Consider the following 26,857-nt stretch of genomic DNA (forward strand, 5'->3'; position numbering starts at 1 on the left):
CTTTATTGTAACAATGTATGAGGGGAAAACCCCCTTGTCGTGTTATGCTTTGAGAAACAGCAATGTTTTTAGAAGTTTTAAGAAATAATATTTTTATGGTGAGTTTGTTCTTTCTTTTCCTCTGAAACAAATCATATGTAAATTTTAACTTTACATTAAAGCTCTTTAACTAAAAGATACGGAGCTATTGCTTTTTGCCAAGTTTGAGTTGCTTAAGTTAGTATCTGACAGTATTAACTCTTTTTGACTCTGATCATTGCTGTTGTTGTACAGGTTCACATCCATTATATCTCCTGATGACCCTTTGCTGTTTTATCCCATTACCTTGATTACAGAGAGATGATCATAAGTTTTCCCTTTGTCCCTGTCACCTCTTAAGTACTTATGCACTTAGGAATTTTGTTAGTATCTTAATTGTCTTTCTTTTTTTTTTTTTTTTCCTTTGTGGTCTAAACATTCTCTCTTGATTAAAAAACGGTAAAAACCTGAAATTGCATAAGATTACTTGGGATCTTGTTGTTAATTTCTTGCATTAAGAATTGGAGAGTTGCTGAAGTTCTTTGAAAGTTTTCAGAGGAAGTACTTCCTCAAACTGCACTCATAAAACTCCCTTGTTTTTGCCATGTTCCCCAGACTACTCATTTTGACTGTTTCTGCAAACTTTTCTATTTTTTTTGTTCCTTATAGCTGATTCTCTTTGATATTACTTAAACCTTCAAAGGAAGTCCTGTGTTCTCTTTGCCCTTGGTGTTTTTTCAGCGGGTCTTCTGTATTTACTGTCTGCGTCTTACTTCCCTGTATGTTTTTTTTTTCTGACCTCCAATACTCTGTTCCTTTACTTTTCTTCAGCCACAGATACCTATGTTTAAGTTTACCCAATGCAATTTGCTCATTTGCCAGTTTGGCTATTTATTACAGTTTTCAACTTGGAGAACCTTTGGCATTCTCCTGTCTTCCAAACCATCTTTTCCTTTTTAAGACAATTAATATCTCTTTTCCCACTGCTTCTTAGAGATTTCTGTTTAACTGTGAAATGGCATATTGTCTGGTTTAACTTTTCTTCCATAGATCTAGTATTCAGTGAAAATCATCAAAAGTTCATTTTCTCAGTGAGCTTGGTATTTTCAGTTCCTAGCGAAAACCAGACTGTATAGTGGAATTTCCGACATCTTTCTGTGGTCCTTCTGCACTTTGGTGGTCCTTCTTGCCTTTGCTGTCTGCGTGGGCATTGAGGCTCAAGGTATCAGGACGTAAATACTGAGGGCACATCATGGCTTTACAGGAAGTGGTTTCAACATGCAGGGAAGGGCTTTTTTGGTGGCTTAAGATGCCAGGTTGTCTGTTGCGAAGAACCTGGGTTTTTGAAACAGTAAATAGCTATTGAGAACCTCACCACAACAACCAGAATTGAATGCAGTAGTAGTATTCCTACATATTTAGCAACAATTCTGGTTTACTTGAGCAGAGCAGGCCTTAGGTACTATAAACCAGTAGAGATAGAGCAAACTTTTTAGAATTAACATACTCTTTCAAATCATAAGTCTCAATGTCACAGATCAGAAACAAGTTACACTTGAATTCATATAGTCAAAACTGGTTCTGTGCTATATATTGCATATAAAGAATTCACTTTGTCTGTAATTGTTCTCTGTTTACAATAATTGACTTGAATGTTGCAGGACTAAGAAGAGTATCTTCTTGCTTTTCTTGCAAAGCTATCTTAAACCAGAAAATTAACAGAATAGGTATTTTAAATCTATTATATTAAATTGTCAGAAGTGAATTTGACAAGTATTAATTTCATCTGTAAAAATGATGGATTAAATTTCTTTATTATCATTTTCCAGCAGTTATTTCATTGCAGAAGCCATGTGAAGATAAAAGTTTAATAAGCTTAGTTGCTGCAACATTGACAATGCTTTTATAGCTGTGTCATAAGATAAGATTTAGTAGACCAGTATTTTCTTCAGAGGTCTGTCTGGCACTTAGTACCTTGAGAATTAAGCTTGTCCTAGTAGTTTTTCAGGGTGGAATAGTGTTTATAGCATACCTTGGACAAATAACTCTGAAAAGTTACTGGATTTGTTAAAATATATTCTTTATCTAGACTGGGTTTTTTTTCCTGGATTTCCATCTTACAGCCTAAAGAGCTTATTTCAGTCTGAGTTTTTGTAACTCTATCTATGCAGATTGCTTCTTCTGTATCACCTGGTTTAGCTTATTTGCATATATATATATATACATGTATATATTGCTTCTATTTTATATATGTACACATGTAAGTATATAAAACATACACAATACGGAAGATAAAGTGATCTGGCAGAATATGTGGATTATGGTTGATGATTTTGGATGTTACTTCTGTGTTAGCTGATTAAGAGAAGGCTTGAATTCTTTGAATAGTTTTCTGTACTATTTCTTTTGCCGTTTTTTGTACTATTAGGGCTCATTTGTATGGTTTCTTTAACAAAATCACAATAAACTAATCCATTGATGGTGCGCTATTTTTATGTTCTGCATCTTCATCATCTATTTATGCACTTCATTTCCACATTAACTGCCTTTTGCAATTTTAAGGATATAATAATTAGTATACTCTTATGCCTGAATAAATGAAACTTCATATCTTACTTTAATTAAAAATACTATATTGATATGCTGTGTAGAAGATGCTGTTAAAAAAATGTTATATACCAGAGGTTTTGTGTTATTGTTGAATGGTACATATGTAGTATTTTCCTTTCCATTTTCTCCTCAAATCTGGCTTTAAACATTTAGTAACTTGTCAACTGTCTATATGAATGGCTGAGGAAATTGCTGCAAAGGGAAGCCATAACAACCCATTAGTCTTCAATTAGGTACCCTTCTAAATATTTGTGTCCTGTATTTCTGTGCCTTATGCTAATTTTTGCGTATACATTTGTAGATTGTTCATATATGTGTATTAATTTCATCTGTAAAAATGATGGATTAAATTTCTTTATTATCATTTTCCAGCAGTTATTTTGCTGCAGAAGCAGGGTGTTCATGATGAATATATGTAGACCAGAAGCACCAATTTAATCTTTCCATTAATTATGAGTTCATGAGGTGTTCAGCTTGCCTAGTCGCACAGCCGCATAATCATGTTCATAGAATCATAGAATAGTTAGGGTTGGAAAGGACCTTAAGATCATCTAGTTCCAACCCCCCTGCCATGGGCAGGGACACCTCACACTAAACCATATCACCCAAGACCTCGTCCAACCTGGTCTTGAACGCGGCCAGGGATGGAGCATTCGCAACCTCCCTGGGCAACCCATTCCAGTGCCTCACCATCCCAACAGGAAAGAATTTCCTCCTTATATCCATTCTAAACTTCCCCCATTCAAGCCTGAACCTGCCACCCCCTGTCCTGTCACTACAGTCCCCAATGAAAAGTCCCTCCCCAGCATCCCATACAAGTGTTTCAGGTAGCAAGTGCTACTATTTAGAATTATTCTTCAAACACTAAAATGAACATTGAATCACTGAAACAAAAAGTCAAATTTAATTCCAAATTAGTAACTTTTCATAGCCAAAAATGATATTTGAATGAAATAATAGTGTTCTCTTATAGACATACAGCTTACAAGTGTGGTAAGGGCAGCCTGACCAGTCTTGCAGCCTAATGAGATGACTTTTATTTAACTCCATGTTAAAAAAAGCTGCTTTCAAACACAGGACAGCAGATTGTTTAGTGGTCTTAGAAGATTTAGGAAGTTAAGTCTATGGATCCCTACCAGCTTCATATTGTTCTCCATTAAGAATTTAATGGCAAGGATGAATGATGCTCCAGAAGGGACATGCTGAGGATTGTCAGTGGTCCAAAGCTTTTGAAAATCCTTGCTCTGAAGCCCTAAAAGAAATGGATCTTTGTGCTTAGTTTATTTAATAAAATAGACAGTATCAACTAATAAACTTCCTGATTAGTGTCATTAGTATACATAACTTCTGTATATTACTCAAAATCTAGCATGATAACTACTGTCCACCAAGACCTTATGCCTATTACACACTTTTTAACAGATGTTACTACAGTAATATAGGATGCTACAGATAATAAGTTATTTTGAAAAATTCATGAGGATGAGAAATACATATTCTTATCAAGACACTAAGAAATTTGTTTTGACTTTATTCTTCTATTCACAGTCCAGAGTATGATATTTCTCACATATGTAGTGCTGTGGTGTTGATAGTTTTCTTTGTGGTTACCGCAGAGATGACTCCACAGAGAATATGTTAACATTTATATACTTTCATGTATTTAATCAAGATACAGTTATAATATTCTTATATAGGAGAGGATATCTTGAAAAGGGATAGGTATATAAGGTATGGGTTTATGAGGGACATTACAATTCTAGCACAGTTTGCCATTGTTTGCCAAGTATAGCATAATTTAAATTCTTCATAATTTTTTTAGCTTCCACATTAAAAGCATTGCTTATACTTGAAGGCATTTCTTCAATTTTCTGATTATTAAAGCCTGTTGATTAGGAGAAAAGGAATCTGGATATCTGGGTAATGGTCTATGTTTTTAAATTAGTACTGACAAGAAATAAGCTAGAAGACCTGACTTTTCTGTTCTTTAATTGTTTAGTAGGTTTATTTATGTTACCTTACAAAACCAGAAAATATATCAGTTGACATGGCAATTTTCTTAATCTTTTTATGTAAGTTAAAGGAATGGGAATAGATATTAAGATTTCTCCTGTATCCTCTATGCTCCTTTCCTTCAGTAAAGCTGAGTACAATCTGCTTCTCACTTTTGGCTCTTGCATTTTTCATAGTATGGATGGTATACATACAAGTATGAATAGTTTTGGAAGCACAAGAAGAGATTCAGTAGACATGGCAAATAATATTCTGGAGCAACATTTGTCAAAAGTAAAATTTATTATAATGTAGAAATATTTTCTTGTACAGAGTCAAGATAGTTAATGTCAGTACAGGACATGGGGAAATGCTTGAAATAAGTTATTGCATTATCTTTGCTAAAAAAAATGCAGCTAAAAGCTGCTTATAATTTTTAATAATAATTGTCGTTCAAGTCCATTGGCATCTGCAGAAATGCAGTTTTTAACTGCCTAATGACATATATTTGCATATTAACAGAGTAGCTTTTCTTGCTTAATTTTCTATACAAGAATAGATATTGCTGTTACCATTTCTAGCCTGTCAGTTAAAATTCAGAATAATTAATACTGCCTATATTAGACAGGAAAATGTTGTTTGGCTGGCTGTCTTACTGAATAATTTGCCCTCTACTTCCAATTTTCTTCTGCATTTTGTAGTATAGTTGGCTAATGCTACAAATTGAAGATAGCATAGATCCCATTATACTGTTCTGAAACATGTTTCCTTTAGTATCCAGAATCCATATTTAAGCGTTGATTCCATAAATGAGCATTTATTTTATAGGCCATCCAGTATAATTCAAAATATAATGAACTAAGATTGTACACATACATTCTTGCCATTTTAAAAGTAATTAATAATTTAGAACTTCCTAATATAAATTAAACCAGATGTACCAGTCAGCATACATTGGTGGAAGATGTGTATAAGTGTTGTATATGTACAGAGCAAGAGTCGTGAAGTTTCATATGGGTGAGTACTTTTTCCTCAGAAGCATCCTCCCGTTAGTCCTGCTGCATGCACACTGACTGTTCTTCATTGTAAAAGTTTGATATCATCAGTCTTCTATTTTAATGCTAGAGGCTTAATGTCAAATCTATGCATCCAGAACTGTTTTATCCATAGATTTGAATGGAAATGACACCAAACCCCTATATCTTTCATTTTTATATAGTGACAGAAAACACAGTGTCATGTTTTATGTGAGCATAACTGAGTGCCTCTCTGAAATGCCTGTACGCTACTACATGCAGCATATGGAACAAAAAAGGAGAAACTGGGGATCCACATCCAGTTGCTAAGCTAAGATCATATTGAGATCAAAGGTGTGATGTGATACTCACATGTCTGAGTGCTGCAGTGGTGGTTAACAGTCTCTTGAACAAGGTCACACCAGGAGAGCAAGAAACTTAGTTGTATGTGAAACACAGCAGGAGTACTGGAGTTGTGCCTAGGGATGGATGGTAAGCCAGCTGAGAGCTTAGGAGGAGGATTATCCAGCAGCCAGACATGAGCAACACTACTGTGGGAGTTTCCTGTAGACCCGCTGATAAGGAACACAAAATATGAGGCCTTCTTCAGACAAGAAGGAGCCTCATATTCACTGTCCATTGTCTTCCAGGGGGACTTTACCACCCCAGTATCTGCTGGAGGGGAGTACAGCAGGGCAAAAGCAATACAGTAATTGTCTGGAGTGCACTGATGACTACTTTCTAGCACAGATAATTGAAGAGGGGGTTGATGCTGTGCCGGACCTTGTACTTACAGAAATGGAAGGGCAGGTTGGGGATGTGAATGCTGGAAGAAGCCTTGGCTGCAGTGACCATTGAAATGGTGGTGTCCTGGGTTCAGCAGTAGCAGTCATTTTTCTCCTTCTTAGTAACTGGTGCTGTGCTGTGTTTTGACTTTTGGCCTGGGAACAGAGCTGATAACACTCATGTTTTAGTCTGACCAAGGACTTTCTGAGCCTCATGTTCTGCCAGCGAGGAGGGAAGCCGGGAGGAAGCAGAGACAGGACACCTGACCCAAACTGACCAAAGAGGTATTCCATACCACAGCACGTCATGCCCAGGATGTAACGGAGAGGGACCCAGAAGGGCTAGTTCACTGCGGGGTTGGACAAGGTATCGGTCAGTGCTTGGTCGGCTAGGGGGGCGAGTTATCGGTCGGCTGGTGCTGAGGTGTTGTATTCTCTTCCCTTGTTATTTCCTTTATCATTATTATTGGTGGTAGCAGTAGTGATTTGTGTTATACCTTAGTTACTAAACTGTTCTTATCTCAACCCATGGGAGTTGCATTCTTTTCGATTCTCCTCTCCTTCCCTTCAGGAGTAGGGGGAGGGCAAGAAGGGGGGGAGTGAGTGAACAAGTTGCCTGACTGGGTTTAATCCACGACAGGTGGAATTCAGGATTCTGAACAAGTTCTGAGTTTAAAGCCACAAGCAATTAAGTTTATATTAAGAATAGAGTTACAACAATAAAGACTGTAACAAGTCAGAGCAGACAGAGCAAGAGGTGTGTCAAGAAAGAAACCTCAAGAGAAATGAAAATAAAGAATAAGACAGATGGTATTTCAAAATGTGTATGATAGTAGAGCCTTTTTTATGCATAGTTTTAGAACATAAAATGCTAAATTAAGGAAGGGCAGATAGGAAAAAAGTTAAGAAAGTAGTTCCAATGTAATGTCTTTAGCATAGCTTTTTACATAGAATTCCAGGAGTAATAATAAAAATTAGATGGGACTGTATGATATTCTATTCATTGGAATGGGCACATCTTAAATAAAAAATACATTTCCACATTAAAAGAAATACAAAAAATGCAATTATAGGAGAGATGTCTTTCAAAAGTAGTATTATTACAGCTAAATAAATGAGCAAGTGCACATTATGATGGTAAAAATATCTGTAAACTAAATAGGAGTTATTACCCTTAAAAGATGGTATCTTTAAATAGGGGTATAATTAGATAAATAGCTATGTTAAATAGATTATTTTTTAAATTAGACTCTGTACAGGTTCTTTCAAAAATCCTTTTTTTGTTTAAACGGGGATAACCAGAAGTAATTTATGTAAGTGAATAATTAAATCAAAACAGCACAGAATAATTAATGGAAATCTATCAAGAGTTCAAAATAGATTACATTACAGTAGTGATTAGTGAGTGGTGGTTGATGCAGCATTATAGATTTCTTAGTCATTGTTATTAGTTAAGATTTTCTGTTAAAATGCTGTATTTTAAATATATTAAAATACTGTAGCTTTGTTTTTCAGCAGAGTTTGCTAAATACTTCTTTTGAATGCAAAGATGTTTTAATGGTAACTCTTGCGATTTTTATTTTCTTTTGGCATTTTTGATCTCTCTGACTTGAATGAAAACTCCTGTATTTTAATGCACATTATCTAATTTTATATGATGAGTAAATGCAGTCTGCTTTTAAATTGTGAAGAATCTACTATAGAAAAGGAAGGATAATGGAACGCCTCGTTAGAACTGGTTTGTAGGCACTTAGTAACCTTTCAATTTTCTGCAATGTAAAATATCCTAATAACACATGCAGATTATATCAATATTTCTTCTAAATACAAGATGTGTGAAAATGAATTAAACTAATTAGAAAATAAATTCAAATTCTCTTGTTGCCTTGGTAAGTGACACACCCTGTTCGTCTTTTTCCATTCCCGTGGTGTTGTTTAATACAGAACTTTAATGCAGAACTTTGTTTAATAACAGAGAAAAAACTTTACTATGCAAAGTACAAAAATCTGCTAAAATAAAAGCAAGGCTTCTACATTAAACTTTTTAAGCTTTAGTATAGATCATCTTATAAAAAACTCTTGTTTTGTATACTTTGTTGCTGTTCTTTTAGTTACTAATTCTGGATAGTGATCTTAAATTATTATGATATTAGTGAGATGAAGAGGAAACCACATTTATACACTGTCATGCTATCAGTTAGAACTGGTAATCAAGACATTCTGGTTTTGCAGTGAGTATTTTTGATCAAGAGCTATTAGTGAGCTGCGTGTGTTACTCTCATATTTTCCATGAAATATACTTTTCATTCTATAAATGCTAGGCACTGGAATTTTGAACTGTACCTTGCAGTTGGGGATAAATCACTACAGAAGAGAGAAACAATTTTATTATTCCTCAGAATGAGGCTAGACAGCAGTGATTTGTACTTAGTCCATGAGATGGTTCTATTTAGTGAGGTGCATAGGATGATGTTTTTAACATAAATAGTTGCAGTCTGCATTCCTTGGGGAGAAATGTTGAAACCTCATTAGGAATTGAGTTTTTATAAAATACTTAGAGGAGTTTTCCTGCTGACCATAAGGGAGAAAATGGTGGTTAGATTGATCTGTTGATCCATATCCCTGTTTATTTCAGTAGAAGTAATACCCGGGTCAAGAACTGACTACCACGTAAAAGAGCATGTCATAAGGATTTAGCTGCGTGAAACCAATGTCTTGCAGCTAAAATAAAGTATATATACTTGCCTCTTAACTACATAACTAATACTGACATTGCATTAAACAAATTCATTGTTCCATCTTAATTTCCTTTAAAAAATGTGATGCAAAATGGGTGGCAAAACCTAGGCCTTCTAGAGTAGGTGTTAAGTAACACAGAACTCAGGCATTCAAGTGACCAGCACTCTAATGAGATGGAAAGATAGTGTTTCACTAAAAAGATGAATGCACCATTTTGGAGTTATCTTAGAGAATGGTAGTTGGAATGATGCCTTTTCCAGTAGCAAAAGTAAGTGCAAGTATCTTTGCTGTCCAAGGCAGAAAAAAAAGGTATTTTGAGTACATGATTATACATTTTCATGAGTTTAGACATTTTTTTTACATGTATATGTAGCGTGTTTTTTGTTGCTCCTCTAAGTGAAAACATAAGTCATACTGCAGTCTAGTTATGTGTCTCTGATAACAGAAAAGTACTAGTTCTCACAGGCATTTTGAATAATCACACACTTTTCAGTGCTTTGGTGATGGTGTTTCAGAAAGATTACAAACTAGAACATGCAACACGTGAGGAATGCAAGCACCTCCTATTGTGACTTTTAACCAAAGTCTGTAGGTCTTTAGTTAAAACGTTTGATTTGTTTCATACTTTAAGAAAATTCTGGGGAGAGAACCTAGCTAGAAACATTTGCTTTCTCCTTTCTTGTATATTTTCTATTATTTAAAAGCTTTGGTTTCAGGAGAGCAGCAGCAGACACTTTCAGCACTAGGTCTATATAGCCCAGAGCTAGCTTTGAACTGTGGAGTGCAGATCTAATTACACAGCTTGTAGCTGTGGAACTGCTACTCTCTGTATTCTAAATTACTTTTCCTAACCTATTTGCATAATTTAAAGCACAGAGATTTTGCCACTGAAATATGATTCTCTGACACAGTTAGGACAGGCTAAATTAACCCTCTTAAGACTATATTGCTTTCTCACAATGTATTTGGTAAATGCTTACCAACTTGTTGGGGGAAAACATTCAACAAGGCTTGAATGTTTTCATTTGACAACTTTTAGGTAGGGCTGGATCTTTACAAACATATTTGGTGATGTACAGAGATTACAAGTCAACATTAACCTTAAGATTGGGCACCTCTAATCAGCTAATAAAGCGACTTGGTTTTTGTAATCAGACTTGGTATCTGTCTACCTCTCACCTAGGAGTTCTTTTTATTGTCAACAATTTGTGCAATAATTTTAAACATAAAAATTTGGTCAGGTGATGATATGTGATCATGAAATACTTAAAAGTATTCATGAATTCAAGTGTGCATTGTTAGTTTAAAAGTGGTGGGAGATAAATTTTGTGAAGAAAACATGCTACATATGAAAATTAGGTATCTTTCTATAAGAATTGTACAGGGTAGGGGATAGTTATACAATGCTTGTTTCTTAGTTGCTGTTTACATAATAAGGCCTTACATCTTTCTGAATAAATAATTGCTATGAAGTCAGACATTGTCGTACAGTAGCCATATGAAAAGTGTTAAGAGATTATCAAATGTGTTCTTTAAACAGTGAATATTCTGAGGGGTTTTGTGCATTAAATCTTTATTTCTTTTAGTTTGTTTAGCATGAGAGATTTAATATGTTAAAGTAGTTCTGTATCACAGCTTCATTCCAGAAGATTAAAATCGTGTGATGGATACAATAGAGAATACTAGTAAAAGAAGGGATGGTCTGTTATGTAGGACAAAGAATCACTTCACTGAAGATCCAGATTTTGTCCCTGTCTCTGACAATTTGTCTGATGTTACAGAAGCTGAAGGTGCTGAAATAAAATTCTTCAGAAGTACATACTAATCAGAGCTTCTGAATTTTCAGAATTATGACAGAAAGCATTGATTTGATGATTAAGTGTATTGGATGCTCATGGCTTCAATGGAGTTAATAGGGGCTCTGCTTTGAGTTTATCAAGTCATGTATAGTAAGCAATATGATCTCATCTGAAGTTTCACACTTAGTGAATACACTTAACCTTAGTTTCACTTGCACAATGGGAATATGAGGAACCAATCTTTATACTTTTGTTGTTGTTGTTATGTATTTGACTTCTTGTAACAATTAGCCTTGCATCAAAAACCATTATGGAATTTTTAATTCTTGAGAGCAGGGTTTGTTCAGAGTCTGTTAGAATAAAACAAGGTAAAAAACTAGATCTTGCTTCATTAATTGAGTATTGTCTGTTTCGCATACAAAATGTGGCAGATGATGTTTCGATGCAAGAAGGAAGATGAAATACAAACTGTGTTTGTTAAAGACCAGCTTTGTAATTTAGCACCATCCTATTTTCTACATATTTGCATGGTAGCCCAGCCAACTATTTCAGGTCATGGTTGGCAATTCCAGGTTCCAGGGTTGGATTTTTTTATTTCTTCTGCCCAGCTACTACTCCAGGTGATGCACTTGAAACATCTCCCTGGCAGAAAAAGAGGCTATTTGGTTTTCAATTCTTGTGGAAAACCCAGCATGGAATTGCACTTGTCCTGTTTAGTTTCAGCTGCATGTAGGCAGGAGCTTTAGAAATCATTGCAGAAGTTTTATCAAGTCAGTAGCAATCCTCTGCTACCTGATATCAAAAAACATGCTTTTTAAATATTTAACCTCCCAGTTCATTGGGTAAATGGAGTAAAAGAAAATGTTGATGCTCTTTATGGCTACAGTTCATTTTTATGTATAGTATTGGATACTAGAAGGAAGTTTCCCATTAAATTTATTGACATTTATTGAGTATAATGGTTAAAGATGAACGGACCTTGGAGCCTAGAGTGCAGTGTGGCCCAAATCCATCTGTTTTCTGGTTCTTGAAGTGTCTAAACTGAGTGTCTCTTAGTATCAAAGTTCCTGAAGCTCCCAGGACTGTTTCTGAACAGATATTATGGCAGGCAGTGATAAGAAAGGAAGGTTTTAGTAGGATTTAGGTAAAAGACTCCAGCTGTTCTTTCTAGTGCTACTGACATTCACAGCAGCCTAAAGAAAAAAAAAAAAAAAAAAAAGAGTTTGATTTGTGTTTTCATGGCTTTTGAATCAGTGATACTGCTGTTATAGTAATAATATTCTTGTGGACTTTTTTAACTGTGAGCATTGCACAGTAGTTTTGGTTTTAGTACAGTCCAGTACCCTGGACTCTATAATGTAATGCAGTCTGCCAGGAGTTCCATTTTTCTGGGAAATATAAATTTATTTTATTGTCTTAGTTTTGAAGGCATTTGGTCTTTTCTAGTACCCCTCATAGCTCTGCTCCCAGTATCTGCATTTCTTGATCTCATAGGTATTTTATCTATCATCTCAAGTAGATGACTGCAGGTGTGTCCAATTCTGTACCACTATTACATTGGTAAATCTTCCCTAGACCTACATAATATTTTTCCATTTTTTAGATTAATCCTCAAGTCTGACATATTTTCAAATAAAATCAAGGTGCCAAACTTCAGAAAAGGGTTCAGATCCTTTTCTACTGAGACAAACTGGTTATTGAATAGTGTGTTTTAAAGTATGTTAATTGACAGGAAAGTGTTGCGAAATAAAGCTATATAGTCATTTTAGAAATATTCAGTCGCCAAGGTTCAGCTACACGTATACTTACATTTCTGTTTGCACAATTCTCTAGGATAGTGTCAGCTATTAGATCTTACTTACCTACAGACATTCATATTGAGTTTCTGATATTTCTGAATGAGTAGAAAAATTAGATATGAATATTACTGCTTTATTCACCAGTGTACTATTTTTATAGTGAAGAAGAAATCTCAATAATAGCAAATTTTCTTCTCTGTCTTCAAAATAATATTTTCTTATCTTTTTGATGTTACTTTTTATTGTCTTAGCAAGACCAGGACATCATAGTGACAGTTGACTTCAAAATGTCAGTTCCTTATGGTTCTGCCTGATTATCACAGGAACTAAGAGGGCTTTTCTTCACACTTACAGCTTCAGGAATGGGCTCTGTACAAGCACTGCAGTTGCTGCTCATTTGCATCGTAATCAAAAGGAAGATTCTTCAGTTAAGGGCCTGGCTTTTACTGTCATCTTTTCTGTGACTAGTAGTCTGTGCTCTACTTCGTGTAACTGTAGTGACTTATGATTTTACCGCCTGTTTGTTTTTTTTTTACTGAGCTTGTTTAGTTTGAAGTTACCTCCTAATACGACTCTGTATCTTGTTTAAACAAGCCATAAAGAATTATACCCTGGTTAATTGAGAGGTTTATCAGATATAAATGCACACCTCTGTGCAGATTTACTTGCTATTTTATATGACTGTTTATATTAGTTTCTTGCAAATTTTAAAAACATTCCTGCATGCTGCTACTCTTTTAGATTTCTCCTTCTAGCCATTTAACTCTCACCCACTCCAAAAAATTCAGTCAGATCATACTTCATTTGGTCTTTGACTAGGAATTTCTAAAAGGTCAGGAGAGCCAGTAAGATATTTATAAATATTATGTCAAAGCATGCAGAAATATATTAGTCTAATAGGTTTGAACTTATTTAATATTAATGCTGTGTAAATACCATTCTCAAAGTAGCTATTTTAGATTTAATATATAAGTAGTGATTTCAAAATTAATGCAAAAATGAAATTGGAATAGAATTTAAAATGTTAAAATACAATGTAAAACCAGTCAACAAATCTATTTTGTGGTTAAATCGTAAAACTTCTTAGTGCGTATGTCACTTTTTTTTTTTTTTAATCCCTAACCCCCCTTTCTTTTTTTCAGTAAGGAAATCAATACATCAAATGTTTTTACACTTCAGAATTTAATTATTTTCACAACATTACTTTTTAATCTATGCAGGAAAGAATCAAATGTTAATATGACTTCTTTTAACAAGGAAACAAATTAATAAACTATAAAATCAAGTTGACTTTAAAAGTGGATATTTGTTTTCAGTGAAATGCGTTGAAACCAAGTTAATAATAAGCGAGAATTCACTGAAGAAGACCTAGTGGATCTCTTAATAATAGGAAATTGTTCCTTTGAGTAGTTATGTAGTTATGTTAGTTTTATTCAAGCTTTCTAGAGAAAAAAATACAAAAAGATAAATAGGTAATCCTTAATTAATGAAGACAGAAGGGATATACAGTGTACTTCTGTTATGCAGTGGTTCTCTTACTTTTTGAAGAAATCTTAAAAAGATTTTGCCAATATGTGACATGTATCTGAGAATATTTCTACTCAGATGAAAGATAATAGCTGTAGGAGTCACAGTGTTACTAAATTGGTGATGGAGTGAGGTATCAAATATGCTAAAACAGGTAACAAGTGATTGTTCCCAGTAAGCAAATAGTTATGCACACTTGTTTCTCTTTTTATCTCTTCCCTGTATTGTTACCTGAATTAATTTTCTTGGTTTTGATTATAAACTTCTAATACATATAATTATACAACTATTATGTATACTTTTTTATAAAATTATATATACATTATAGGTTTATAAATCACAAATTTCCAAATTAAGAACAGAGACTATAACTTATACCCTAAATACCCCTACGTTCTTAATAGTGTTTCATTTACCCTAAGTCAGTTATACACGGCAAGTTGATACAAGCATGATGGTGCAAAAAGGCCAAAATTAAATCCACGATTCTCTGGATTTTGACATACCAATCTTGAAATCCATCTGGAACTATAGCGCTGTTAAAACAGAACTGTAACTCTATGGTTACATTTTCAACTGAAATGAGATAGACTTGCAAAATAGTGTTTGCCATTTACTCAAGAGCCAGGCACTCAAACTTTTCCATTTATGAGTTTTTAAGAAGAGAGAAATTGTCATACTTCATCAAAATGAAGAATTGTATGATCAAGTATGTGGGGTTAATTTAAGCAAACCCTGGTTAGTACATAGTGTTTAGGAAGACAATATAGAGTGTTTTCCATAGTGTACCTGTCCCAGCAGTATGAGGTTAACAGACACTTAAAATTTATATAACACTGGAATTAAGTGATATTTAATCATTTTTTCCCTTTCTACACCAATCAGGGGCTTACTGCGTCATTCATCTTAAATGTGCCTTGCAGTGAATCTTAATATCAGTTTAAATTGCTTCCTATTCATATCTAAAGGAATAAGTATTAATATCTCACTGCTGTCTCTTGGTTCAGATATCATATGTGGTAATAGGGATAATCAAGCGATAGGGGGGGTTCATTGGAAAATACCCAACTGTATTTCCAAAGCCCACTGCAGACATGGGTACAAATATTTTTTGATTACCGCTCAACTTAGTTGATATTATCAAGGATAATCCACAGTATTTCTAGGGTATCTTACTGAGAGATAGCATGTGATTTTAAACCCATAATCATATCTGTTAGTTTAAAATGTATGTGTTTTGCATTTGTTCGTGCTTGATTTCATCCTTCTCTCCGATTGTTCAGTGGTTTGGGAGTGCAATACCTTCCTGAGGTTCTTTATAGTAATTTTTTATTTCAGATACCTCAGAGTCCAGTCATACCATCAGGGAACTTATCACCTCACTATTTGCTTTTCTAGATCTCTTAGGATGTATCAAATAACACATCTCTTTATATAAAAGGTAGTCTCCCTACTTTGTGAACATGAACTTTTTATTGCCAACAATTGTTCCCTGTCTTTTAAAGACTAAAGAATTAAAAAAAAAAAGAACCTTCTCAAAACTTCTTTGAAAATATTAAATGCAATATAGGCAAGCTCACCCTTTAATTCTTCTTAAGCAACATTAGTTTTCATCAGTATGTCATGTATTAACTATTATTCTTCATTTTTATAGCAAATATTTTGTAAGCGCTTAAAAATGTTTTCATTATTTGAATAAGATTGTCTAATGTCTCATCAGCCCTGTTTATTTCTGTCTTAAGGTGATGGTGTTTGTTCACGCTAGAAATGCCACAGTACGAACTGCTATGGGTCTTCGAGAAAAAGCAAAAAACAATGGTCATATTTGTCACTTTTTATCACCCCAAGGATCAGATTATGGTCAAGCTGAAAAACAGGTAAGTGATAATTTATATTGGTTTCTTTCTGTCCTAGAATTGATGTTTTTACAAGAAAGTCCAAGATGGGAATAGATGAAGCATTTTTTAGCTTCTGGGAAGGTATATTTTACTCTGAAGGTATGTGTGGAATGACTGAATTGAATAGAGGAAAGGAAGGAGTAATAGCAAAGGAAAAGTGCTGTTAGTTTTTTGAACAAAAGCTGATAATGGGTTGTGGTTTATGCAACTTGTACTATTTGACAGTAGTTTTCATGTAATGTGCAAGCTCAGAAAGTCCCTTAAAGACCAGTTGCTACAATCTGGGAGAGTACCTGTCTCCTGCTTTTTGCACTCTTTCCCTAAGCATCTGCTACTGTCCACTCTTTTAAGACAGAATACAGTCTTAAAGTATTAATCTGATCTAGTCTGTAAATTTGCCATCTTTCCAAAACCATCTGACTTTCCTTATCAATCAACTAATCATGAGCAATCAGAAAGAAATCTATTTGAGAGTTAAAAGTGGGAAAGCTATTTGAATCTCACAAGGTTTTAGCCCCTTAATCTGATCTTATTTAAAAAGATACATATGGATCATAAATTACTGGTATATTGAGTGGTGGCCAAGTACTTGCTAGCTGAAACTATATTTTTATGCATTCTAACACTTCTGTCTTTATATGAATTGTGTTAGTTGACCTTTTTTTTGTTTTTTTCTAATGTATAATATACAGAAGTAACTTGGTCTGCAAAAACTTCTTTTCATCTATTCAAGCAACATGCCGGTATATCTGCTGACAGAATATTTCCAAAACAATTCTTAATTCAGTGCTATATCTGGTGATATTAATTGAGGTCTAAAGATTAAACAGTTTCTTGTTAATATTCCTTGGAAAATAATGTTCTTCCTCGCTCCCCAACTAATTAGCAGAACACAGATGAGAAACTTATTCACTGTAGAAGGTTTAATGTATGTATAAGATGCCTTCTCTCACTGACAAATGTATTGATAACCTCTTAACCCCTCTGAATTAGGAATTTAGTGAGGGTTTTAGATTCTACGTCTGCCTTTAGATGTAATAAATACATTACCTTATTTTGTACCTCTGGAAAGAATGTGAAAGGATACATTCAGCCTTACTAATTATGAATGGAGCCAGATATTACAGTTGGTGAGTTCAAATTTCTGAAATGTAAAAAAAATTCTATTTCAGAGAGGATTTTTTAAAATCAGGATGAAGTGTCTTTGTTCTGTTGAGATGCTTATGAGACCGATAAAGTTTTTAAAACTAGGCTAAGTTAGAAATTGATGACCCTATATTTCATAAAATACATATTAGAAAGCCACTCTTTGTCTAGAGGATGTTGTATCTGCTGTATTATAAAAATAACATCAAACCTGAACCTGGAGATCCCATGTTTCTACTGTAACATGTAATTAAAGCTGAACTTTTTCTTATTATATCTCTTAGAACAAAATCTGAGTCTCCTAGATTATTCAAAATAGTATTTTTTAATGCTAATGCAGAAAAAATGTTTTAAGCTCTTGAAAGTGTCAGTGTTTACTTAGACACTCAAAATTATTGCTAAAGAATTTATGAAAAATAATGTGCTTATTTCAGCAGTGGGAGGCAGTCCTGAAGGGCAAAGGAGTCCAGGAAGGCTGGACATTATTCAGGAAGGAAACCTTAAAGGTGTAGGAGCAAGTTGTCCCCATGTGCTGATGGACAAGCTGGCAGGGAAGACCAGCCTGGCTGAACAGAGAGCTGTTGCTGGAATAAAAAAAAAAAAAAAAAGAAAAAAAATAAGAAAAAAATAACAAAACTGCCAAAAGAAAGCATTTGACCTTTGGAAGACGGGGCAGGCCCCCTAAGGAGGACTACAAGGGTGTTGTGAGTTTATGCAGGAAGAAAGTTTGCAGGGTCAAAGCCCATCTAGAACTTAACCTGACTACTGCCATAAAAGACAATAAAAAATGTTTCTATAACATTTTTATAACAACAAGAGGAGAGCTAAGGAGAGTCTCCATCCTTTACTGGATACAGGGAAAAACATAGTGACAAAGGATGAGGAGAACGCTGAGGTACTTAATGCCTTCTTTGCTTCTGTCTTTAATAGTAAGACCATTTGTTCTCCAGGTACCCAGCCCTCTGAGCTGGAAGACAGGGATGGGGAGCAGAACAAAGCCCCCGTAATCCGAGGGGAAATGGTCAATGACCAGCTACAGCACCTAGGCACACACAAGTCTATGGGGCTGGATGGGATCCAACCAAGCACTGGAACAGGCTGCTCAGGGAAATGATTGAGTCCCTATCCCTGGAGGTATTTAAAACACATGTAGATGTGGTGTTTAGGGACATGGTGGTTGCCAGAATTTGCTCTGTGAGGGTATCCTGATTTTGGCTAGCCTCTTTCCTGGCTGCTTTTCAGCTTGAGCAGGAAATCCTAGATTCATATTTCTGTAAAAGGCCGTATTAAAAAGCATACTAGACTGTATCAAAGGGAAGAATCAACTGTGTTTATAGTATTTCTGACTGCCTCAGAAAGTAATATGTAATATGAATGTGTTTTGATGTGATGTAATACTTCTTACTTGTGGATTTGGCAGGCAGATTACATCTCTGAGGCAGTGCATTTTATGTACCATATTGGAAAGGACAGACACGGAAAAGGAGGAGTAGGAGTTGTGCCCTAGATTGGTTATATCTGCAGCTGTGCAGAGCTCCACAGTGAAACTGGACATGTGCAGCTCCTGTTTGGTTCAAGGTCAGAGCAGGAAGGAACAGACAGGGAGGTTTTGGTTGAGATCTGGTATGGACCACCTGTCCTTGGGGAGGTAGTTGATGTGACTTATTAGGAGCTACTGGAAGAAGTCTCCTACAGGTAGGCCTTTGTTTTCATGGCAGATTTCAACCATCTTTTAGAATGGGAGCATTCTTCAGGCAACCCAAGAAGTTCATAAGCTGCATTTGGAAGCAACTTTTGAATCCAGCCAGGCACCTACTTGACTTGGGGCTCAAGCAGGGTAGAACTGGAGGCAACTGTTGCCATGAGTGGCAAGTTTGGGTGCAGTGATTAAGCTCGCTGTTGAGAGGAAGGCTGTCATAGTGAACAGTGAGAGAACTGTGGTCTTTGGAAGAGCAGTCTTTGGCTTATTCAGAGAACTGTATGGTAGGATCACCTGGGAACCTTCCAGGAAGTAGACAAATGTCTCTGCTTTTACACTAAAGAAATTGATTAAATAGGGAGGAGTTGAGCTTCACTGAAAGCAGTGATTACATAGTATGATGCAGGAAGTGGAAAAGAAATTGGGAGAAAGGTAATGAAAATGAAAACTTGTACTAATAGCTTTATTAATAATAATAGAGCAATTATTTATTATATATATTTAAAGCTATTATTATTATTAATAATAGCTTTAAATACTATTAATAAAAATAAAAATTAAAACTTAAATTATAACATTATAAATAAAAACTAAATGCTATTAATAAAAAAATTAAACTAAATATTGTGAAATGTACTTCTTGTTCTAAGCAAATTCCCAAAGGAATTTGAACTCTTATGTGGGGAAACTGTTCTTTCAATGTAATCATGATCTTTTTTCAGGAAAAGCTATAGATACAAGTTGAGTATGGCTTGAATGCTACACACACTTGCAAGTGTTCTTAGATCTTACAGAGGAACTTACAGCATGAAAGTGTAGTATGCAAAATTATGTAATCTTTCACAATAGAATTTAAAAACTTCTTAAAATTAGTACTTAGGAAGAATGTGAAAGATGAGGCCAAATACAGATGAAACAAAGCTGGTGATGACTGTCCTGGAATGCAAGACCAAGAAAGATGGCTGTTAATAACAGAACAAATTTATAACCAGGGACTGATAAGAGGGAAAAGCTGTGAAGATGACAGCAATGAATAAGAGAGAATTGTGTTCCCCAGTAGAGGTCACATAATGTTCTTGTGGCTGCTTTGAATCTTACAGTGACTATCAAGAGACGGAATAACTCATTAAATTCTTCCAGCGATCAGTACATGTGATATGCACATTTTACATTAATGCAAATTCACATTATTTTACTTATGCATATGAATATGATGTAGATTTTGGGGGAAAATATTGTTGTTATTGCTGTCATTATTATCAAAATTGTATACTCCAGTGTACTTAAGGGGTTCTTCATTAACACACATAAATAAATTAGTAATGGAAATAATAAAAATAGAGTGAAGGACTAGTCATACTGAAGTCTGTGGCAAAACATCACCAATAACCTTTCCCTGCATACTTCCATTTGTTCTCTTTCAGGACCCATTAAACAAACAAAGTTAAATTATTGTAATTTATTTTTTTATTATTATTTAAATGATTTAATTATTTTGCTTACCATAAAACCTAGGTGTTTTGTTGGTTCTTAAGGCATTTTTAAGGCTCTTAAAGGAAATCTGTGTTCTCTGTTCATAGGAAAATTGTTGCTGTTTAAAATAAAAATGCATATCATGTAGCAAAATGATGATGACACAGCATATAACTTTGAGGTGTATATTTATATACAGTTTTCACAATAAGGATACTAATCAAATAAGAGATATACTCTGCCAAGGCAGCAGCCTGCGTAAACAATCATCAACCATAAAATGAGTAATATGCTAGCAACATTTTGCTGAGCAATTAAGGCTAACATAATTAAGACTTATGAGTACACCAAAGATTTCAGTGATGGGAGCATGTGGGGGGTTGTTATTAAAACAGTTGCTGTCCAGTCTAAATTTTCTTTTTCTTTCTTAGCAGTAAATATTTCTAACAGAAATTAATAAAGTAACAGCAGTAGTGTATGTGCATCTTCCCCAAGGTGTTTATAATTGTGTTTTGTCACTGGAACTTTCTATACTAAAAGTTGTAAAGATTTCAAAGTGTAACAGGTAGAGACACAAGGCACAGTGAAGCCAAGCTGGATAGAAAGACGTTTTTCTTCCCTTAACTTTCTGCTCTTCCTTCAATAAGCCCATCCTGTAATTACAGACTTGAGGCTGGAATAGCACTATGTGAAGCATCTACATAAATGAACACTTCTTTCAGATGAACCTGAAAGTGTAGAGATTTTCTTCTTCACTGGTAATTTTTTTTTTCTAATACTGGAGAGATTTAGTGGCTAAAGGAAGAACTTCAGTACCACATAGGTGTATAGAGAAAGCCTACATATATAGGCGTGACTGCCACCAGGAATTATAACTGTTCAGTTTTCTACCATTAAAGCCATTTAAAAAACACCAAAACCAAAATAAAATACAAAACCCCTGTTATTACAGCCAAGTGTTGTGCTGAACAGAATGAGTCAGTTACAGAAACACTGCAGAGACTCACTAATGGATTTATAGTTTTTTTGTGGACAAGAAGGACCAGCTGTTGTGAAATGTTTATAATGTAATTTAGAGAATTGAGCAAGGCCTGAATTTTTGTTTGAGCTCCAGCAGTGACTTCTCACATATATAGCCCTGATGTGTGTCATTCTTCATGTCTAAATTGGCCTGCCTACTGCTCTAGACCAAGGATCTCATGCTGATTCTCTTAACTATTTTTTTTCACTGTGAAGTTATTACTCGTTTAAATAATAGCAAATTATTATTAAGGGTAGATCAAGCCAGTAACTTTTAATGGCAAATTTCAGGTGACCAGGATAATATCCTGGAAAGAGCATTGATACATACTCTTCCTTGGGCATTTACTGTTAAGAAACTACTGCTCTAGACAGACTTTCAGTCAGACCTGGCACAGCAGATCTTACGCCTTATCCTGTAAATCAGATATATCGTATGCCATAAAGTGTGTATTAACATGTTAAAACACATGAATTGTAAGAGCTTTTCAGAGTTCTTTTTAAGATTCATTCTCAAAACACTACCAAGGGTTTTTTGTTCCCAGGTATCTCGCACCTCAACCTGTAGGTGAGCCAAATGGCACTGTGAAACTGATCTGACCTTGCAAGCATTTATTGTCCCTTCATAGTGCTTCTGGTTTCCAAACTGTACCTTTAATGAGCATGATCACATTTGAAATTTTTGATTACCAGTACAAATATGAAATATCCATGGGTCAAATTGGATCTCTGAAGAACCTCATTAGACATTCTGTCAAGTCAAAGCTTTTATAAAGAATTATCATCATTGCCTAATTTTAATCTCCTTAATAAGTGAAATGCATTTTATGTAATACTAAATTCCCAGTGCTGTACCATGTAAGTGAAAGTTCTGACAGAAGTCTAACTGGATTATCTCAATGCTGTGTGATGCAGAGTGATTAATTTAGGCTTCATAATGATAATATCATGTTTGTCTGACAAGAGCTATCTTGTATAAATGGATGTTTATTGGCACAGTTCCCAAAATTATCAGAATGCAGGCCATTCAGTCTTGCCATTTAATTTAACATGAAATTTAGCAATACCTGGCAGAGAATAACGTAAGATGATCCTTATTTTGTATTCTGTATGTAGTGTTCACTGTGATGGATGAAGAAAATGTTTAGAAACATCAGAAATCAAGTGTATGACTTACAAGAACAAGTAATGCCCAAATCATGAATATTCTAGTCTAGACACAGCAAGTGTAAGTGAAGGCTACTTGAACACTTAGGAGGAACTGAAAAACAGAATAGTGAAAAGCATTGAGTTCTTTACTGGCCTTTAAAATTTGAAGGCAGTTCTGCTAATCCTCTTAATTATCTGTCAAATGTTTTTAAATTATTTGAAATTAATTTTTAGAGAACATTTAGTCAATATTTGATGTGTAATCATTTGTTTAACATTTAATTATTTCAGAGCAAATCCTCATTTTATTTTTGTTCAACTAATAACGTATCTGATATTTGGTATGCCATTATAAAAGCTATAAAAACAAAGTGAGGATATGTATTCAAATATATTAGGCTATGTTAAATGTCAAACATATATTGAAGCTCCCTATTTGTTTTATAATTATTATTTTTTTTTACTTTTAAAAATATTTGCCAATTATCTTTTGGAGAATGAAATGAAGCTCTGTATTTCTTTCATGGAATATTTTATTCAGTAGTTCTGCCTAAAGGTCAGAGACAAAATTCATGAAATTATGCGGTCCTAACAAATGATGGGTTAAAGAAAAATGTGTTCCGTATAAGGGTGATCCTCCTGTTTTAATAAATCCTAAACTGTGGAATTTAATATTAAGATCTATTTAGATGGACATTTATGGCCTATTTACAGGGAAATGTATTGTGAACAATAGAAAAATGTTGCATTCAGGGGTTTTAGTAGTATTTCTACATACTAGAGTTAAGTGTTAACTATATTAAGCTGAAATAAAAAGTTGACATAAACAGAAAACAATTTCTCTTTGGTTTTGTTTTTCCCGACCTTTAAAGTGGGGGAAACATTTGAAGTTTGATTTATATTTCCATTCTTATGACAATTACTTTTTTAAGTGTCTAGAAATTGTATTTGCACAGCTTTAGATTTGTTAGTTCTATTTTCTACTTGTAGTTCTATGTACTCCTGTACACTGTGTGTAGTCTACTAGAATTTTATAGTGGTTTTATTATGAATCAGAAAGTATAAAATACATGGTATAGATTGAATTCTGTTATCAACCATCTTTCTGAAAAGCAGTCTCTGATCCAAGCATTTCAGGTTTTTGTCTTGTCTCTTGAGCTCTGTTACAGCACTGAGGTAACAAGTAACAGTTTTGTGCTATCCTGTGGAAAATGGACTTTTTTTTCTCCCTAATCTATGGGCTTGATCATATATTCTCTTTCATCTATCATGAGCATCAACTTGCTATGCAACAATACTTAGTTTTACTGTTTAGTCACTGAAAAGCTGCCTCATGAATATTTGTTCTGCTTCCAGAAGCTGTACTGTAAGTCTAGGGACTCCTAGAAGCAAAATGGGTTAGCAAACCTTTTTCTAGAACGATCTCTGAGGTTGCAAACTCAGCTGACAGAGGTGCTGATGTTTTTGTGCAGAGAACTACAAAAAAAAAAGTTTTATGTTTTTGTACACAACTATTTGTGAATTTCAAAGTTATTCAGGTTAAAATCTGTAATGGATTTCATCACTGTAAGATTTAATGCCTTTTCTTGCTAATCTTCCTTGGAAATGCTCAGATAAACTGTAGGAGAATGTGTTGCCTATAGCATCCCCTTTCAATGTTGACAAAATTTCCTATTAGATACTAAATGTGCTTATAATATGATTAAGCTTCTTTCCTTAAATGAAGGCTATTGCATCCTCCTGCAAGGTAGTGCAGTATTTGCATTCAGTCAGTTCAGATCTTAAGATAAATACATTTTTTAAAATGTCTTCTTTATTTGTAAATACAGAAACTGAAAATCAAAGTTGTATTGTTTAAAAGAATGTTTTTAATTGCTAATTTGCTTTAAATCGAAGGGTTTTTTTTTTATATCTTTGGTTAAAATACACTGAAAATTCTTACTCTCTGGGATACGTGTACAATAATAGGCTAATAGAGATTCCTTCATGTCAGTCTGTGACTTTGCACACTGTAATGAGTAGCTCTAATATGTTATTTGTTCTTAAGTTTGCACAGTCAGTAGTAGCATATTGTTTGTTTTTTTTCCCTTTAAATGTGGCATAAATGTTTATAATATAGGCTGTATTGCTGTAAAACTAACTTAGTTCAATTTCAATGACTGTATTAAAAATCTAACACATTTAACCATTTTCCTGTGCTTTCTTAGCTATTTCTCAGATGAGAATTTGTGATCTCCTTGCCTTTCCTAAAGTTTTAACCTCATTCTGGGCAGAAAGAAACAGCAGACAGCATTCTTTTTTCCTTTCACTGTGAAAATCTCCTTCAATTAGCTCTTAGAATGTTTTAACATGAAATCCAGGTCAAAAAGAAAAAGTTTGCTTTGTCTTTTCACAGTAGTTATTAATTGATAGCTTCCTTGGGTAAGATGATTTCAATTTGAAGTCTCATTGTTACATAAAGTATATGTGGATATTGAATAGCTATGCAAATAGTAAAGAAACACATTTCAAAAGAAAACTTCAAAGCCGTTTGGGAGGGACAAACAAAAACTAAAAAAGCTCAGTATGATTGCTATATATTCACAAGTTTGGGAAACACTGCTACACTCTTACCACTTCCACTTTTAATTTTTGTCAGTGCTTGCTTTCACCATGTGTAATAAATTGCAGGGATATATTAAAAATGCGTAAAACCTATTGAGAGATAAAGCCCCCTGTTCGTCATGTTTTCTTCTGTCATTTAACAGGTTCAGAGATTGGCAATATCTGAACACTTCAGCAAGAAGAAATTATAAGATAATATTAAAGTCAGCATAGTTGCTGTCTGCACTAGCCCCTTTTCAGCGCTACCTCAAAGAGCTTGATGGGCTCAGCTGTTTTCAATCCCTAGGGGTTGTTCCAGGCAAGAAATTAAAAAAGGAATGCTTAATTTACTAATGACCTGTAGGTCTTGCATTCCTTTTCCAAGATGTGCCAGTTAGTTCTTGGCTGCAATGCATAATCTTCTGCAATATGTTCACAGTGAGACTGTAAACAATAATCATATTTTTCAGGCACCTTTTCTTCATAGGAAGCACCAAACCATACTGACAAATGGTTCTGGTCGCATGCAATTTAAGTAGCTTAGCATGGATACCATATGCTGCCTAGAAAATAGTATTCAAAGCGATCCTATCTACTTAGGAATTCATTTGTCAGAAAACAGTGTAGTGACAGTAGTTATTAGTAATAAAGAGTAATGATTGAAAAGTTAATGAGAATTTGTGTTTTTATGCATGGTGCACTGACAGTGAATTCTGTTTGTACTTTGTATTTCATGGTAATTACATTATTCTCAAGCAGACAGTACTGTTCAGCGATTGACATTCTGTTAGAAACTATATTTAATTTATTTTACAGGAACTAAACAGAGTAAATTTTCCCAGGTCCGGTAAATTGTATTTGATTTTAGTTTCTTCCCTAGCATCACAGTTGGCTTTAAAAGGATCACTGCAAAAGTCACAAAGTATTATTCTTTGGGACTGTAAATGAAGGAGATAATATTGGGGGGTTTTAAGTGGTTAGCCATTGGTTTAAAGATGCAGACCATCGCAAAAAAAAACCTTTGTAGTTGCCTTTTCTGAAATAAAATTCAGAACAGAACCTGTGATTCACAGTCACCCTGTAGAATAACTGTGCTTACTTCTAGGGCTGCTTGATGAATTTTCCCTTCAGAATATCAGCATTAGCTGTCCATGTTCCTTCTGCTCCCTGAGGAGTCATGTGAATTTATTTATTTGTGTTGAAATACAGTAAATGCATAGGATAACTTTAGACTGATTTTTTTTTTTAAATGAAGGATTTGACCTGTCGTAATTGAAAAATACATGTTTATAAACACCTAAAGTGATAGAAAACATCACTGCAATATGGGAAACTATCTTGCACTGTCTCTTTAAAAACATTAATAAATGCAGTTAAATAAATTCACCTGTTGCAAGAAATATGCTGTTCACTCACCTATTGATAGATTTCCTCCTGTTGACCTAGACTGTGGCAAACGTTAGATTTATTTTTTTTTACCCAAGGTGCATTTCGATGCTTGATTCAGTTTTTCATTTAGAAAACATGATTTTCTTAACAGATGGAGAAAAAGATTAAATTTCACTTCAGTTCATATTCTTAATTTCATTTATTTTCAAAATAAG

General features: G+C 34.4%; 1 protein-coding gene across 4 annotated transcripts in view; it reads left to right on the forward strand.

Moving 5' to 3' along the window:
- ASCC3 (activating signal cointegrator 1 complex subunit 3) overlaps positions 1-26,857 on the forward strand; it is a 270,580-nt gene that overhangs the window by 120,825 nt on the left and 122,898 nt on the right. For 3 of the 4 annotated variants that reach the window (XM_061460216.1, XM_061460218.1, XM_061460217.1), the window contains exon 14: positions 16,028-16,162. In XM_061460216.1, the coding sequence (XP_061316200.1) occupies positions 16,028-16,162 (135 nt within the window). Of the gene's footprint in view, positions 1-16,027; positions 16,163-16,875; positions 16,898-26,857 lie in introns of those variants that run through there. The other variant, XM_061460219.1, reaches the window with a different exon arrangement.

Source organism: Pezoporus flaviventris, unplaced genomic scaffold, assembly GCF_033815535.1.
Source record: "Pezoporus flaviventris isolate CSIRO_AGI_PZ_B2104156 unplaced genomic scaffold, CSIRO_AGI_Pfla_v1 ptg000031l, whole genome shotgun sequence".
In the NCBI taxonomy this organism is placed as follows: Eukaryota; Metazoa; Chordata; class Aves; order Psittaciformes; family Psittacidae; genus Pezoporus; species Pezoporus flaviventris.